Source organism: Pimephales promelas, chromosome 20 (assembly GCF_988280905.1).
Source record: "Pimephales promelas chromosome 20, fPimPro1.hap1.1, whole genome shotgun sequence".
Classification (NCBI taxonomy): Eukaryota; Metazoa; Chordata; class Actinopteri; order Cypriniformes; family Leuciscidae; genus Pimephales; species Pimephales promelas.
Window position 1 is genome coordinate 6,819,216 of NC_142788.1, and position 15,606 is coordinate 6,834,821.

The window sequence follows — 15,606 nt, forward strand, 5'->3', positions numbered from 1 at the left end:
GTAAGCATTATGTGAATGCTTGACTAAAGAGATGCGTCTTTAATCTAGTTTTGAACTGTGTCAGCGAGTCAGAGGCTCGGACCGTATCGGGAAGGCCATTCCAGAGTTTTGGAGCTAAATGCGAGAACGCCCTCCCTCCTTTACTGGACTTCGATATCCTAGGAATGACCAGAAGCCTTGAATTTAGTGATCTTAAGGAACGCGCTGGATTGTAGGGCGAAAGAAGGTCCGTTAAGTACATAGGTGCTAAACCATTTAGGGCTTTATAGGTCAGTAGTAGTATTTTGTAGTTGATGCGGAACTTAATAGGTAACCAGTGTAGAGATGATAAAATCGGTGTTATATGATCATATTTTCTTGACCTAGTAAGAACTCTAGCAGCTGCATTTTGTACTAACTGTAGCTTGTTTATTGAGGATGCAGGACAACCAGCTAATAAAGCATTACAGTAATCTAGTCTCGAGGTCATGAATGCGTGAACTAATTTTTCTGCATCAGAAATAGATAGCATGTTACGTAGCTTAGCAATGTTTCTAAGGTGGAAAAAGGCTGTTCTTGTAACATATGAAATATGATTTTCGAACGACAAGTTGCGGTCTAGTATAACACCCAGGTCTTTTACTGTTGTGGATAAAGTAACAGGACATCCGTCTATATTAAAGTTGTATTGTGAGAGGTTTTGTGAGTAGTTTTTTGGACCAATAAGTAATACCTCCGTTTTATCTGAATTTAATAGCAGGAAATTACGCGTCATCCAGCATTTTATATCTTTGAGACACTCTGTCATTTTAGATGAGTTAGTGTTTTCATCTGGTCGTGATGAAATATATAATTGAGTGTCGTCAGCGTAACAGTGGAAATTAATTCCATGTTTTCTTATAATATTACCAAGTGGCAGCATATATATTGAGAATAGCAGAGGGCCTAAAACTGATCCTTGCGGTACTCCATAGTCTACTGACGTTATCTTTGATTTTTTCCCATTTAAACAGACAAAATGAGAACGGTCCGATAAGTACGATCTAAACCAGCTTAATGCCTGTCCCTGAACACCGGTGAAGTTTTGTAGTCGATCCAAGAGTATTTTATGATCTATAGTGTCGAACGCATTACTCATTTTGTTCCAACCCGTAAGACCTTTGTTCATCTTCAGAACACAAATTAAGATATTTTTGATGAAATCTGAGAGCTGGATCATTCCTGCATACTAGTCCATAGGCTTCTTGAGGAATTGAAAGTTGCCGTCCTCAAAGTTATTAAAGACATCGTTAAAATAGTCCAAGTGACTTAATTGGCTCAATCTTAACTTTATCAAGTGACGAGAATGCTTTTTGTGCGCAAAAACAAACAAAAATAACGACTTTATTTCAACTATTCACTTCCTTCTCTATGGGCCTCTAGTTAGTTAACGTAGTGTGATAGCGTAGAGCTACATCACACGTAGGCTCACTATTGGCCGAAGCTGGTCGTGTGTGATGCGTGTGACGTACAATCGTACAAACAAGCTTACGTTATTAAACTAGTAACCTGACTCGAGGCAGAGAGAGGGGTAAATAAATAGTTGAATTAATGTTGTTGTTTTTTGCGCACAAAAAGTATTCTCATCGTTTGATAAAGTAAAGATTGAGCCACTGTACTCACTTGGACTATTTTAACGATGTCTTTAACAACTTTTCGAGGCCAGCAAGTTTAAATTCCTCAAGAAGCCTATGGACTAGTATACAGAAGTGATCCAGCTCTCGGATTTCATCAAAAATAAAATAAAAATTTGTGTTCCGAAGAAGAACAAAGGTCTTACGGGGTTGGAACAACATGAGGGTGAGTAAATACTGACAGAATTTTCATTTTTGGGTGAACTAACCCTTTTAACTAAACTGGTCAGTTTATACAGAGTTGCCCGGGACAACAGTCATCATTTAGAAATATTTGACCTGAATATATTCCATACAAATCTATTTCATTCTAATTAATATATGTAATGTGAAAAATTAATGTATGTAATAGGTTTGTTACTGCCACAGAATAAAACATTTTAAAAGATAATAGCAAGTTTACATTTACATCATATTCTTAAAGGGTACATATCATGCTTTTAAATCATTCATTTTTACATATAAATCATACCGTTGTGGTCTATATAAAACATAACTGCAATGCTTGGGTCTGAATTCCTCATTATTATAGCTCCACAGGCCCCTTTTCTACCCCTTTTCTGATGTGCGCCTTTGAGCGACCCGTTTCAAAGCGGCCCCTTTAAATAAAAAGGAGATGCGTCATACCGATGAGTCGATGAGTTCACGGTCAGTTCAACTCCCCACGTTCGGCCATTATTGTGGTTTGATTAGAGATACACGATTATATACGATACCTTCAAATAACATTTTTATTCACACATTAATAAAATGTCAACAACAGAAGACTTGTCCATCAAGCCTTACATATTCGAGCCAGAGCGAGCGAGTTGATAAAGACGACGACGAACCTGCAGAACAACCACTTCTTCATATGGATATGTTGGTATGCGAGTTAACTGTTTTGTGTTATTAGTGAAAGTCGACTATTTCTCTTGTTAAAACAACCACACTGACAAGATAAATGACTACGGTCTAATCTTACCACAAAAAAATCTGTATTAACAATATGATACGTTTAGAAAACCATCAGAAAACAACGCAGCTAAATGACCATTGATGAAACTCAAGAACAATAATACTGCAGACGTGTAACGTTACTTCAAAACAAAAACAAAGAAAGACAAAGGTACTGCTAAACCATGACCACCGTGTGTTTTAAGAAAGTAAAGTACTTTATTTTTATTAACGATATTTACAGCTTTTTGAAATGCTCTGTTCGTCGTCTCCAAAGATAGAAGGAATTTACCTCTCATTCAGACGAAGTCAATCGGCAAACCCTTCTTTATACTGGCGGAGGTTGTTGAAGTGGGAATCCTTGAAGTGCTTCAGGTCACTAACGTACATCCAACAACCGAACATTTTGACTTGCCCTCTCGTAACTGCTGCATCATTAAGCTCGGACTACAAAATCGGAGCGAGAAATAATAATGGCGGATTGCTCAAAGTGTTGGACCGGTAGTCAATGTCCTTATTTGGCAGTTCCGCTGCAAATACGGTGACGCACTTGCTCAAAAAACGTCATAGAGAACAGAAAAATCTGAACAGGTTGAAAAATATTATCAAAACAGAATATAAAGATATAAACGAAGCACCTGAAGAGAATAATTTCATCTTTTCTGTACTTATAAACACTCCAAATATAAAACAAAATGCATTTAAGGGCTAAAAAAGTGGATTTTGCATGATTTGTCCCCTTTAATATTTCCCAATTACGTGTTATTTCAGAATTGCGAGATAAAAAGTTGCAATTACCTTTTTTTAATTTTTATTCTGTGGTGTAAACAAGCTTCCATAAATTTAAGTATTTGAGAGATCCATTGAATAATATTGAGTAACTTGAAAGACAAAATTGGTTCAGTTTGTGTATTTTTTTCCGTGTCAACTGTGTGTTATTTACTGTAGAGATGGTCAGGGGTCCCTGTCGTACCGTGTGTTGGATTGTCCGGACAGAGCTGCTCTCATTCAAGTGGATGATAAAGGTCTTCTGATGTCTGGATCTCTGACAGGAACAGCATCCCTACAGATTAGCTCGCAGGAAACATTCGGCGTCAATCAAACCATCATCATCGCTGTCAAGGTAACACTGCGACATGCATGAAGCTCTGCTAGTGCAATACAGTCTTCAAACAGATGATCCTTTTAGCAAATTTAAGTGCATTTTACAGAACCTAATAAACAGAGAACAAAATAGAGGATAAGTAACTTAAATTGCAGATTAATATTGCTTGTTAAATGATTTGAGACTAATGACTGACTGACTGCACATTACCAATCTTATATTTATATTTTGTAATTCACACTTGTTCTTAACTGTTTGTGTTGGTAATTGGGAGTCAGCAGTGTTTGTGTATTGTTGTTTAAAGGTGGTGACCGTGTCATACCTGCGTCTGAGCACGAGTCCAGTGATGTACACGTCTAACAGAGAGACTGTGTCCGCCATCCCGCTGGGAGCCGTTCTGACCTTCACCGTTCATTTCCACGACAGCACAGGAGAAACCTTACACAGCCACAACTCACTGCTCAGCTTCTCCACCAACAGGTGCTGCAAACTCAAACCCTCGGCATGACATGATTCACACAGTCCCTACACTGCTACACTGCAAGACAAATCAGAGCTGCCACCCCTAAAAAACTGTTTATGTTTATATTTAACATAGAATATTTTAATGTCTACAGATATTATGGACTAAACATTTTGCATCAAAATTCAACAGCAACAAAACATTTTTCCACAAGTAAGCATTAATGCAACATATTTCCCCATGTTTTACTTCTCTTGACTGTTCTCCCCATCTCATCACAAACTTTAACTCTGGGTGACTCCAAGTAGGAAATCTGATATGTAGTGTTTTTCTACCATATAAAATCCGCTTTATTTTTTATATGAATATAAGAATGGGCAACATGTCCATTCTAATATTCTTACTGTGATCAAATTATCCTGTTATTTAATACTAAAATATATATTCTGACAGAGAAATTGAGCATCAAATGTGATTTGAAATCCAAAAAGACAAGTTTCACTGGATATTTAATGTAGGCTGATGTAATGTATTAATGCAAGACTATGTCAATGAATTTACACAGGAAGTACAATCACAGAAACTGTTAATGTTTTTGTTTTTGCAGTTCGTGCTATAAAAAGATTTTGGTAACGCTTCCTTTTACAGTACAGTACTTACAGTGTACTTACAGTAGGTGATCAACCAGAATGACACTTACCGCCACCGCAAGTGTAAACAAAAATAACAAAAATAAACCAGCCGTATTTCAAAGTCGGTCGCGAAATAACCACGAGGTGGCGCAAAGGGACATTTAGCGAAAGAAAAATGTAATTATATAAAAATAGCCTACATTTTAAATAGAATATTGCTTTAAATGTAATCTAAACTTTTATAAAAGAACATTTTATTAATCAAAAGGCCACAGTCAGTGAAATAAATTGGGTGCTTTCAAAGACGCTATTGAGGAATGAGAAGACTGAATCAATCTTTTTGGTTTAGTTTCGTTTTGAATTGTTCTGTTTAAAAGTTGACATTTCAAATACGTTTCAGGTCTGTGGAGTAGGATATACTTAGGCTATACGCTGAGTTTATATTTATGAGACGCGCTCCGCACCGGCGCCTGCGTGTCGTGATTATCTATAATTGTTTGCTTTTACTTCTTATGTATTAAATCCAGAGGGCTGTTTCACAAAACCAAGATAGCGGATTAAGCCGGGATTTTCCAGATATCCTGGCTGAATTAAGCCGGGACTCGGTTTCACGAAAGCAGTAGCACATAAGTTACCATGGCGATTTATTCTGTGCAGGTAGCCTGCTCCAGACCAGGCTAACAGCCAGGCTTAGTCAATCCTGGTGCCTTATGTGTTCAGTGAGCGGTCACGCCGATCAGAAACCAATGTGTTTTGTCAGTTATTCCGTTTTTTCATCTATGTGTTCGGTGCAATTTTTATCAGCCTGCATTAAAATACCTCAGATACATATTGGCATTCAGTCAAGTAGCCTACTATTATTATTGTAACTTTATGATGGTAGCCTACCATTATTATCTACAATAATAATCATCCATATGGGCATTGTTACTGTTCAATTGTGTTTTTGAAGACTGCTGTTGTTCTAAGTTTGACAGAGTGGTCTTTAATAGGCTATTGTATGTGATGAGGGAATTAGAGAAATGGCTGATAAAGAAGCAAAAGTTTTGTCAATCAAGTCAGGCAATATAAGTAGCTCTAAACACATGTTTCGTCCTTTACAATGGCATGCCCATTTTTGGATGACATCGTAGATGATGAAGCACTTATATTGAGAAGGCCTTTCAGACGTGAAAGAGTGTTTCGGGACAGGTCCGACCCATTGGCTTTTCCCGACAATTACCTGCAAGAGCGTTAGCCTACTGCTTTTCTGGGGATGGCATCCGCTACCTGTGCAGAGTGTTGGGTCCCAAAATTTGATCAGACACTCACCAGTCTGCAAAATGTTCTTATATCTTGACCTGTTGCCAGGTCCTCTTTGGTCCAGTCATGTTTGTTCTGTATAAATATTGATAGGATGTGTAACAAAAAAGAGTAACATAAATTAATCAGCTGTCAGATTCACACGTTACAACATTGACTTCCACTGTTTATTTTTAAGTTTACAGTTGTTCATTCAAGTAATTCCTTGAATGTATAATTATGACGTTTTCAGTAGCACATTCAGTCGATCCGCTATTGTTTGCCATGCCCTTTCTCGCTCCTTTATAATAGTGGCAGTGTTTCCTTTTCTGAGTATGATGTTCTTCGATTCCTGGTAAGTCTGCATTAAAAGATGTTGCTCATTTGGTGTGAAGTATGCAGTGTTCGGTAAGTTACTCTAGTTACTAATTACCTCTTCAGCAGTGTAATTAGATTACTGTACTAATTACTCTCTCTAAAAAGTATTTAATTACTTTTAATTAATAATTATCATGAATTATCCTTAAACTGACCAAGATGGAGAAGGTTACATTATAAAAACATACTTTTTAGCATCAGACAATACATTTTGATGTTAAACCCACTATTGTTTTATGTCTGATTTCATGACATTTCACACTTTTTTCATACACTGTACATATTTTACAATAATTCATACGAATTTGTACGAGTGTGGTCGTAATATTTCGACACCTCATAAAATGCATACGAATCGCTGTGAGATCTGATTGATCTATACACAGTATTTACCTCAGTTACATCAGAAGTAACTGTAATTAAATTACAGATACCGGTAAATTAAGAGTAATCCCTTACTTTACATTTTCAAGGGAAAAGTAATTAAATTACAGTAACTAATTATTTAGTAATTAGTTACACCCAACACTGGAAGTATGGCGCACGCAACTTATCCATTGTAGCATCAATGAATCTGTGATGGACTGTGTGGTCTCTTGAAGAAAGCTGTTGACACCCACTTATCTGAATTACTTACACCTGGCTGGTCGCTCCTCCTGAGACTGGTTTGGCCTTTGTGAAACTCATAAAGCCAGGATGCACTGATCACACTAGGTCAAGCCCAGCTTTATCTCTTATCCTGGATTTCTAAATTCTGCTTTTGTGAAACAGCCCTCTGGCAATTGGTTGATGAAACATTGATTAAAGTCATGATAAAATCGAAAGAAAAACGAAATTCACTTTAAATAAAGGCTTTGTGCTTTTCTGTTTGAGAACTGTCACGTCTGTAACATTGTTTTTTCCTCATAAATGCGAACACTAAAAATAAAATAAAATTAATATTTTATGTTCTGTGGAGAGCCAACCCATCCTCATTCGATTTGCGCTGTGTAATTCACAAAATTACAAAAAATATATATTTTGCCTCCTAAGTTCAAGATTTTTTGTCACGCATGAATGCATGTGTATTTCCTTAAAGAGCCCCTATCATGGATTTTTGAAAATGACTGTTCATATGGTGTGGAATATAGCTCTAAGGGAATAAAAACATCCTGCCAAGATTTATATCTGAAAGTGCACCGTATATAACGTTATTGTCTTTCAAAAGTGAGTCGACTCTGAGTCTATGAAATTAATTGTTTTTGAAACGAGTCATTAGCTGTTACATCGTGACGAAGAGAGGTCATTGGCCATGCCCAGTTACTGCGCGCACAGACGGAAGTGTAAACTTGAAGTCTACACATTCAAATACTTCATCAAAAGTGAAGTATTTGAAAAGGTTAGAGTTCATATTTGCAACGATACCACAACAGTAGTGTTCTTTTTTTAATGACGATTGTGTTCTCATTTTAATGACGAATGTTCAAAAACATAAATGAATTCAAATGTGGATTCGCAAGCGGTTGTTCCTGAAGGAGGGCTCAGTAACTCACTTACCCACTGTATATGGATCAGCTTCCTCCTCCGAATCAAAACCTGTAAGTATTATTAATAATTGTTGCTTTTATGGGTTTTGAACGGTTTTGTAGCGTATGCGGGGCGCAAGGAGGGAAGGCACAATAAGTATGTGTGTGTGCTCTTGTGTTTGTGTGTGTGTGTGTGTTAGTTACGCTCAGCGCAGCTTCTAGGTCTCCAATGTCAATTTTTTTAAAATATGTGAAATCGCTTTGTTTGTCGCTGTTATTGGAGTTGTCATGAAGAATAGAGCGTCTTGTAGTACTGCAGTGCTTTATCAATATGTTTATGCGTTATGCTAACAAACAATAACTGACTGGGTCTGTCATCTGACCAATCACCGCCGATTAGAGTCGTTGTACGAATCATTTGGGAGTCGGTGAGCAAATCAGTTAAAAGTAAATGCATATTATAAGACAAACAACGTGTTTTTTTATCCTTGCATGCATGTTAAACTGTTTTTGGGAACTCCTAAAACAAAAATAGGAACATTTCAAATGCTATGATAGGGGCTCTTTAATATTAAACTAGTGCAAAGTGCCCGTGCAAAATCAGTTTTTGTGTGTTTTTAGTAATTGTTGGTTTGGTGTGTTTGAGTGCTCATTGTTAGAATTACACAGCAAAAGTTCAGTGACATTTTTATTTGTGCGTAGCTAATCCAAACAACGTCAAAGCGCATCAAAGGAAGTCCTTTTTATGGGTTAGATCAGTGGTTCCCAAACTGGAGTACATGAGGTGACAGAAGGGGGTACAAAATGCTGAGTCTTGCCGTTCATTTAATTCTACCCTACCTTAAAGCGATACTCCACCATTTTTTCATATTAAACTATGTTATTCCCTTAACAAAGACGAGTTGATCATACCTCTATCGTCTTAGTGTGTGCACTCAATCGCACTTAACTAGCCCAGTTCATTCAATAGGGGCCAAGCAAAGAAGCGACCAAACACCTCCACTTTTTCTCTATTTAAATACAGTTACACGTAGTTTCCCTATTTAAATACAGTTACACGTAATTTGACCAAGAATGATGACACAAAATAAAACGTTGGACTTTTCTAAGCGTGTAAAGTGGATAACTATAATGTATGGTGTTACAGCCAGCTCGTTTCGACCGTACATAAAGAGATACAAGTACACCAAAATTGCTGGAGGCCAACAGAGTCAATGAGATTTAAAAAGTCTTTTGAAAGAGGATTTGTTGGACAACATACATGGATGTTAAAGTCACCCAGTATTAATATTTTGTCATATTTGTCAATATCCCACCATACCGAGAAACCGTCGCTATTCACGACGAGTGGTGAGTACGGGAAAGTCACAAATGGCTTCGACTTTGGTCTCTATAGGCTTTACATAACCATTTCCCACGACTTTACCTAAATAGGTAACAGTTGCCTTCGCGAATTCCGATTTAGCAAGGTTGATGGTAAGATTAGCCTTTGTTAAATGAGAAAACAATTCTTTAATCTGGTTAAGATGTTCAGACCAGGAGGAATTATACAACACCACGTCGTCAAGATATGCCTCACATCCTGACATTCCATACAGTATACGGTTTACGAGACGCTGAAACGTCGCGGGTGCATTTCGAACCCCAAAGGCATAACCGTATACTGCTGGAAAGCATCAGGTGTGATGAAGGCGGATAATTCTTTCGCTCGACTAGTCAGAGGCACCTGCCAATATCCCTTTAAGAGATTGAACTTACAAACATATCGGGCAGAGCCATCATAATCGACACAGTCATCAACTCGAGGCAAAGGGAAGCAATCCGGCTTAATAACAGAATTAAGTTTTCGATAATCTGTGCGGAATCGATATGAGCCATCAGATTTATTTACTTGAACACAAGGGGAACTTCATGAACTGAAACTGGATTCAGACAGACCATGAGCAAGTAGATAGTTCTCCTCTTGTTTCAGCAAATCTCTTTTAAAAGGATTGACTCGATATGTGCTCTGTTTAACGGGACACGAGGCTCCTACGTTGATATCATGTTCTATGATAGAAGTACGATCAGGAACATCACGGAAAAGAGAGGGAAATGACATCACCAACTCAGTGACATCACTCCTCACCTTCTCTGTCAAATAAGAAAGATGAGAGGACAGGTTAAGAAGAATCTCAGAGTTTTTAATTCGCCCGTCGACTTTTTCTCGAGAAAGAAAACTCTCATCCTCATCAGCATTCTCCAAAGAATCCTTACTCGGGCTACGAAAGGAAGATGACAATTCTGGAAAAGAATCACAAGAGTTTACCACATTAACAGTAACGGAACAAACAGGACCTATGTACAATTTCAACAAATTACTGTGACCTATTGGTACCTTCTTTCTCCGATCAGGAGTATTCAACAGATAGTTATTATCGGAAAGACGTTTAACTATCTTGTAAGGGCTTGTAAATTTAGCCTGAAATGGATTTGCAGGTAGAGACAATAAAGCCAATACTTGTTCACCCACCTGAAATTCTCTTAATTTAGCTTTTCTGTCAAAGCATTGTTGCATTTTTATTTGAGACTTACTCAATTTCTTTTTATCAAGAGCTTGTGCCTCATATAATCTGTGCCGGAATCCACTCACATAATCTGAAGTATTTTCAGAAGGTTTAGACGTTCGCCACTCCTCAGCTAACACAGTTGTAGGTCCTCTCACTACATGTCCTCTCACTAATTCATTTGGGCTAAACCCAAGACTTTCTTGGATTACCTCATGGATCGCTAACAACATCCACGGCAGACCTTCTTCCCAATCAGCATCAAGTTCTTCCCAATCAGCATCAGCAGCCCCCCCCCCAAACACCCCCCTGCCCCCAGAAGAAGAAAAAAACAACAACCCAACAATAAAATCACATAGTGTTCATTTGAAAGACACAGTTAATAGAATCCAGTTATTTTGCTAGATTAATCTAACTTTCAAGGGAGGAACCATTAGCACATTGGTTACTGCCTTGAATTATATGCATGGCACACTTTTAGTTATGACTTGTTAAACTATACTTTGTCACGAAATGGAGTTTTTAAAAGTGAAAGGGTCAGAGAGATACTTATGTAGTAACACAATACTTAGGCTATCTCTTAAATAATTTCGAACAGCTCTAATTTTAACAACTATCCAAACTGTTATAGACCTAAAATAGCTTTTGTAGCCCTATGTCACTCTTAAAATGTCAGAGAAAAGGACAGAATCAGAGATTATTTAGAAAATAGAACATTGCACTTTGCATATTATTGGCTACTGTAAAAAAAAACACATAATTAAAGTTGATTTTAGTTGATCAACTAAAATCAACTTTAATTATGTGTTTTTTTACAGTAGCCAATAATATGCAAAGTGCAATGTTAATTTGCAACAAAGTGCAATGAAAATTGTTTTCATTTCATGAATGAATGATCACATGATCATTCAACCAAAATGATCACATACATACAATCTTGTTCAAAAAGCCTAACACACAATGAAATCAATTCACCAAGTTAATAAAATTTAAAGATTTGTATTAAAGGAGTGTCTTTTATGCTACGTACGTAGCCAACGCCGTACACTACGGCGTACCCTCGACGCAGAAGTATAAATTGGCCTTAACTCAGTGCTTACCTCCTCCTCCTAACTCCTATCAACAAGTGACCACTTCAGAGAAGTCACCATAGTCTCCTTCAGCCTCCTCTCTTGAGAAGTGAAATCAACACTGAAGCGTTCGGCGATTTGCACCAACTGCTCCTTTGTACAATTCTCAAGCAAAGTTTCTGATGGACACGCAAAGAAATTCTTGAGCACCGAAGACATTTTGTTCGTATGTTTTATGCACAATAACACAAACGAAACTACTAGCTAACACACGTGAGACGATGTTCACTCAAAAATTCCCATAAGCCACGGTTTCAAAAAGGAACTACGTCACCGTATTACGCAACCGCATTCATTAAATTTTCAAAGACTTCCCACAAGTCAAAACACAGTGTAAGCGTGCTAGACACTAGACACGCAAACTCAACAATTTACCTTTTTTATTTTTGTAGAATGGATTTACCATTTATAATATAAGAGAACTTCAGCTCCTAACTCAGAAAAACACTAACTAAATCCTACCTAGTCTTCAGAGATGTACCGGGCTCGAGGCGACAATAAACTCTGAACTCCGCAACTATCAGTCAAATTGAAAGTCCGGAAGCATACCCCCAATAGAGAATTAATCTCCACCCAGGATAACCTCCAAAAACAAGAAAGGCAAAATAACAAAACAAAACAATAAACAGTGCTCCGTCGTAAGGATTGTATTCACAATCCAGCTGGAAACACTCTAACTCACCAAAGTTCTCATTTATAAAGTTAACCATTCACAAAAACATACACGCATACAACCCACACTCACCAACGTTTCCTACCCCAGTAGGATCGCGGACGAGACTCCAATTTATGTTACGGCCAGCTCGTTTCGACCGTACATAAAGAGATACAAGTACACCAAAATGACTTGCAAGATTTTATTTGTCCTCAAAAAAATCACAATTAACTGAATATAACAAAGTCTAGGGTTTCAAATCAAAAGGGGAAAAATCATAATCCGGTTGGGGAGTAAAAGAAGGTTGGTATGGGCTGTAAATCAAAGGTTCAAATGACATTTCGTCAGAGGCTGTCAGTCCAATGGACGAAGTGAAGAGGGGATGTTTAATCCAAGGTTTTATCCTCTTCATAATTAAAGACAATCAGGTAGCAGGTGTGTGCGATCTCCTACGCTCTCAGAGCAACTACGCTACCAGCAGGCGAGCAAGCGGAACGCAGGGTCGTAACAATGGCGGAATACCACAGTAAGTGCTTGGGAGCAGTAAGTGCTTCGGCACAGTAATATATCACTCATGAAAAGTCCTCTCCCTCTCCAGAGTGATGATATTACTGCGCCGAGTCCATAGATATATATGCGCCGACTCGAAGTGCTTCCAAGCAATTACTGTAGTTTGCCATTCAATCCACTTTACACAGTGTTTGGTCGCTTCTCTGCTTGGCCCATATTGAATGAACTGGGCTAGTTAAGTTTTATTTTTTTATTTTATTTAACCTTTGTTTACCAAGTAAAATCAGTTGAGAACAAGTTCTCATTTACAACTGCGACCTAGTCAAGACAAAGCGATCATTTGTGCAAAGTGCGATCAAAGTGTCTTGCGCACCAGAGCGATTGAGTGCACGCACTGAGACGAGAGGGATGTATATCAGCTCGTCTTAGTTAAGGAAATAACATAGTTTAATATGAAAAAACGCTGGAGTATCCCTTTAAAATAATATCAAAACTGAGCATGTATTTCTAGCAACTGGCAAAAGACTGTAAATACATGACATCTAATCAAATGATCTCATCCTTTGCAGTGTAAACTGACTGCATCCACACAAGCTGTGTGCATGTTATTGGCTGTGTGCTGAGTATTGTTGCCTTAGCAGGGGCGTCGCAACCGTGGGGGGGTGTGGGTGTTTTAACACCCACACTTTTCCTGGTGAGAGTGTTCAACACCCGCACTTTTTCTGCCGTTTTTCCGCAGTTTTACACAAACGCCTTCCTACAGTCGCTCCTCCGTTTCTCTGGCGCTCAGTGTGTGTGTGTGTGTGTGTGTGTGTGTGTGTGTGTGTGTGTGTGTGCACTCGCTGCGGCTGTCTCCTCTCAAACATGATACCGGCTTTGAGTGTGTCCGGCTGATGATTGGCTGGTCTGCCTTAAGTCCCGCCTCTCTTGATGTGTTAGATGTATCGGTCAGCTCGTGCTGAGGAGGCGGGAACGGTTGTTTACATCTCCCCTTTCCAGGTACTTTGAATGAGTGTTTATGCTTTCGAGGTTTTTAAATAAGCTTGATACGTGTTTGGGAAGATTTATGTTTTATTGACATGTCCAGTGTTATCATTATTATATTTCGTATTTTTGGATAAATAGTACAAGACTTGTGTTAGGCATTCTGTTTGTAATGCTGCGTGATTTGAAAAAAAAAAAAAAAAAAAAACGCGCTCTTTGCTCACACGATCAGCATGGTGTTCTGTGTTTTCTCCTAAATTAAAGCTCAAGGGTTTATTTCTTACAAGTGAAGAAATTAGGACAAAAGTATTGTAATTTTGATAGCGTAATATAGAATATAATGACTGAGACTCTATATCATAACTATAAAGATGTTTGAGCCCTCTTTACAAGTCAATGCTTTTTCGTTGTTCAATGTGCACAGGCCTGGGTCGAATCCAGTTGAAGCTCTTAATTTTGAGCTCTCAATGTGCTCCAGATTGATGCATTTAACCTTAAAATGTACCAAATTTTCTTGCGGGGGACCATGCCCCCGAACCCCCCTAGAGGGACAGGGCTCTACGTAACATGCCCAAATTTAAATGACACATCCATCCCCCACACTTTTCAAAAGCTTGCTACGCCTCTGTGCCTTAGCAAATCTCACTGCATTGCTGCCGTTGTAAACAATGTACCTTTGTAAAAGTGGGGATTTAGTACATACTCGCATGAAGAAATATAGACACAGTGACATATATATATATATATATATATATATATATATATAGACATATATAAACACAGTGGATTGAGATCGATTTAAGACTTACAAAAACATACCCTATGTGAGTTTATAACGACCAAGTATGCAATTGTTCCTAAATATCCACACAATTGCACACGATTCACACAATTGCAAACTTGACATACAAAAGGTCAACAAACAAAACACTTTAAACACAGTAGTGTCAGTATTTACCTTATTTTGTAATGAAATAATAGTTCCAACGAAAGCCACAGCAGAACTACAGCACACATCTGTGTTTCGTGAACAATTCTGCAGCTTTGAACAAATCGTGAGCGTCAATCATTTAATGATTCATTCATAAATGCAGCCAGTTGCTTCGTTACTGATGAATGAATTACTAGATAGCTTGGCCATTTAGGGGCTGTTTACACCTGGCCACTTCATGCGTTTTCTCAGATCGGATAGCTATCTGATTTATCAAAACGATTCCATTTACACCTGGTCACATAAATGTGTTTTGCAAAACGGATATAAATCCGATCTTCAATTCTCGCACTATATGCGGATTTAATGAAGTGCACGTCACCGAAAGCAACAGATATGAGCTGCATTTTATTGATCATCGGCTAATTTCAAAATCAGCAAAGACAGTGATAAGAGAGAGCGGCAACAGAACTGGTAAGATCATTCCGTTTCTTTACTTTTAATGAAGATGGAAGTGTTAATTGTCTGCGACTTACTTTCATTTACTTTCACTTTGATTTGCGATAGATTGCGGCGCGTTGGCTTGATGGGCGTTCAGCTGCTCATCTGAGGTGATGCGCGTCGCAGTAGCGTCATCACATCTGACTAAAATAGCATGACACATAGCCTATAACACGCTCTCACGTGTTCATTTTTTAGCATTTTTGGGAGTAGTAACATTTACATATGTTGTTTCAAGAACCAGATGCATTTACACTTGTCCAGTTTTGTCTGGAATGCGGCCCAGACCACCTCCTGAAGTGGTTTGAGCGATCGGATTCAAATCCGTCTCGAATACATTTCGGGGGGCATTTACACCTGGTCTTTTCACGATCAGATAGCTATCAGATCACAGAAA

General features: G+C 38.2%; 1 protein-coding gene across 1 annotated transcript in view; it reads left to right on the plus strand.

The window, feature by feature from the left end:
• Positions 1–15,606, plus strand: part of nup210 (nucleoporin 210) — a 74,033-nt gene that overhangs the window by 38,047 nt on the left and 20,380 nt on the right. Inside the window, exons 30-31 of the mRNA XM_039689778.2 lie at positions 3,537–3,711; positions 3,998–4,173. Coding sequence (XP_039545712.2) covers positions 3,537–3,711; positions 3,998–4,173 — 351 coding nt within the window. The remainder of the gene's footprint in view (positions 1–3,536; positions 3,712–3,997; positions 4,174–15,606) is intronic.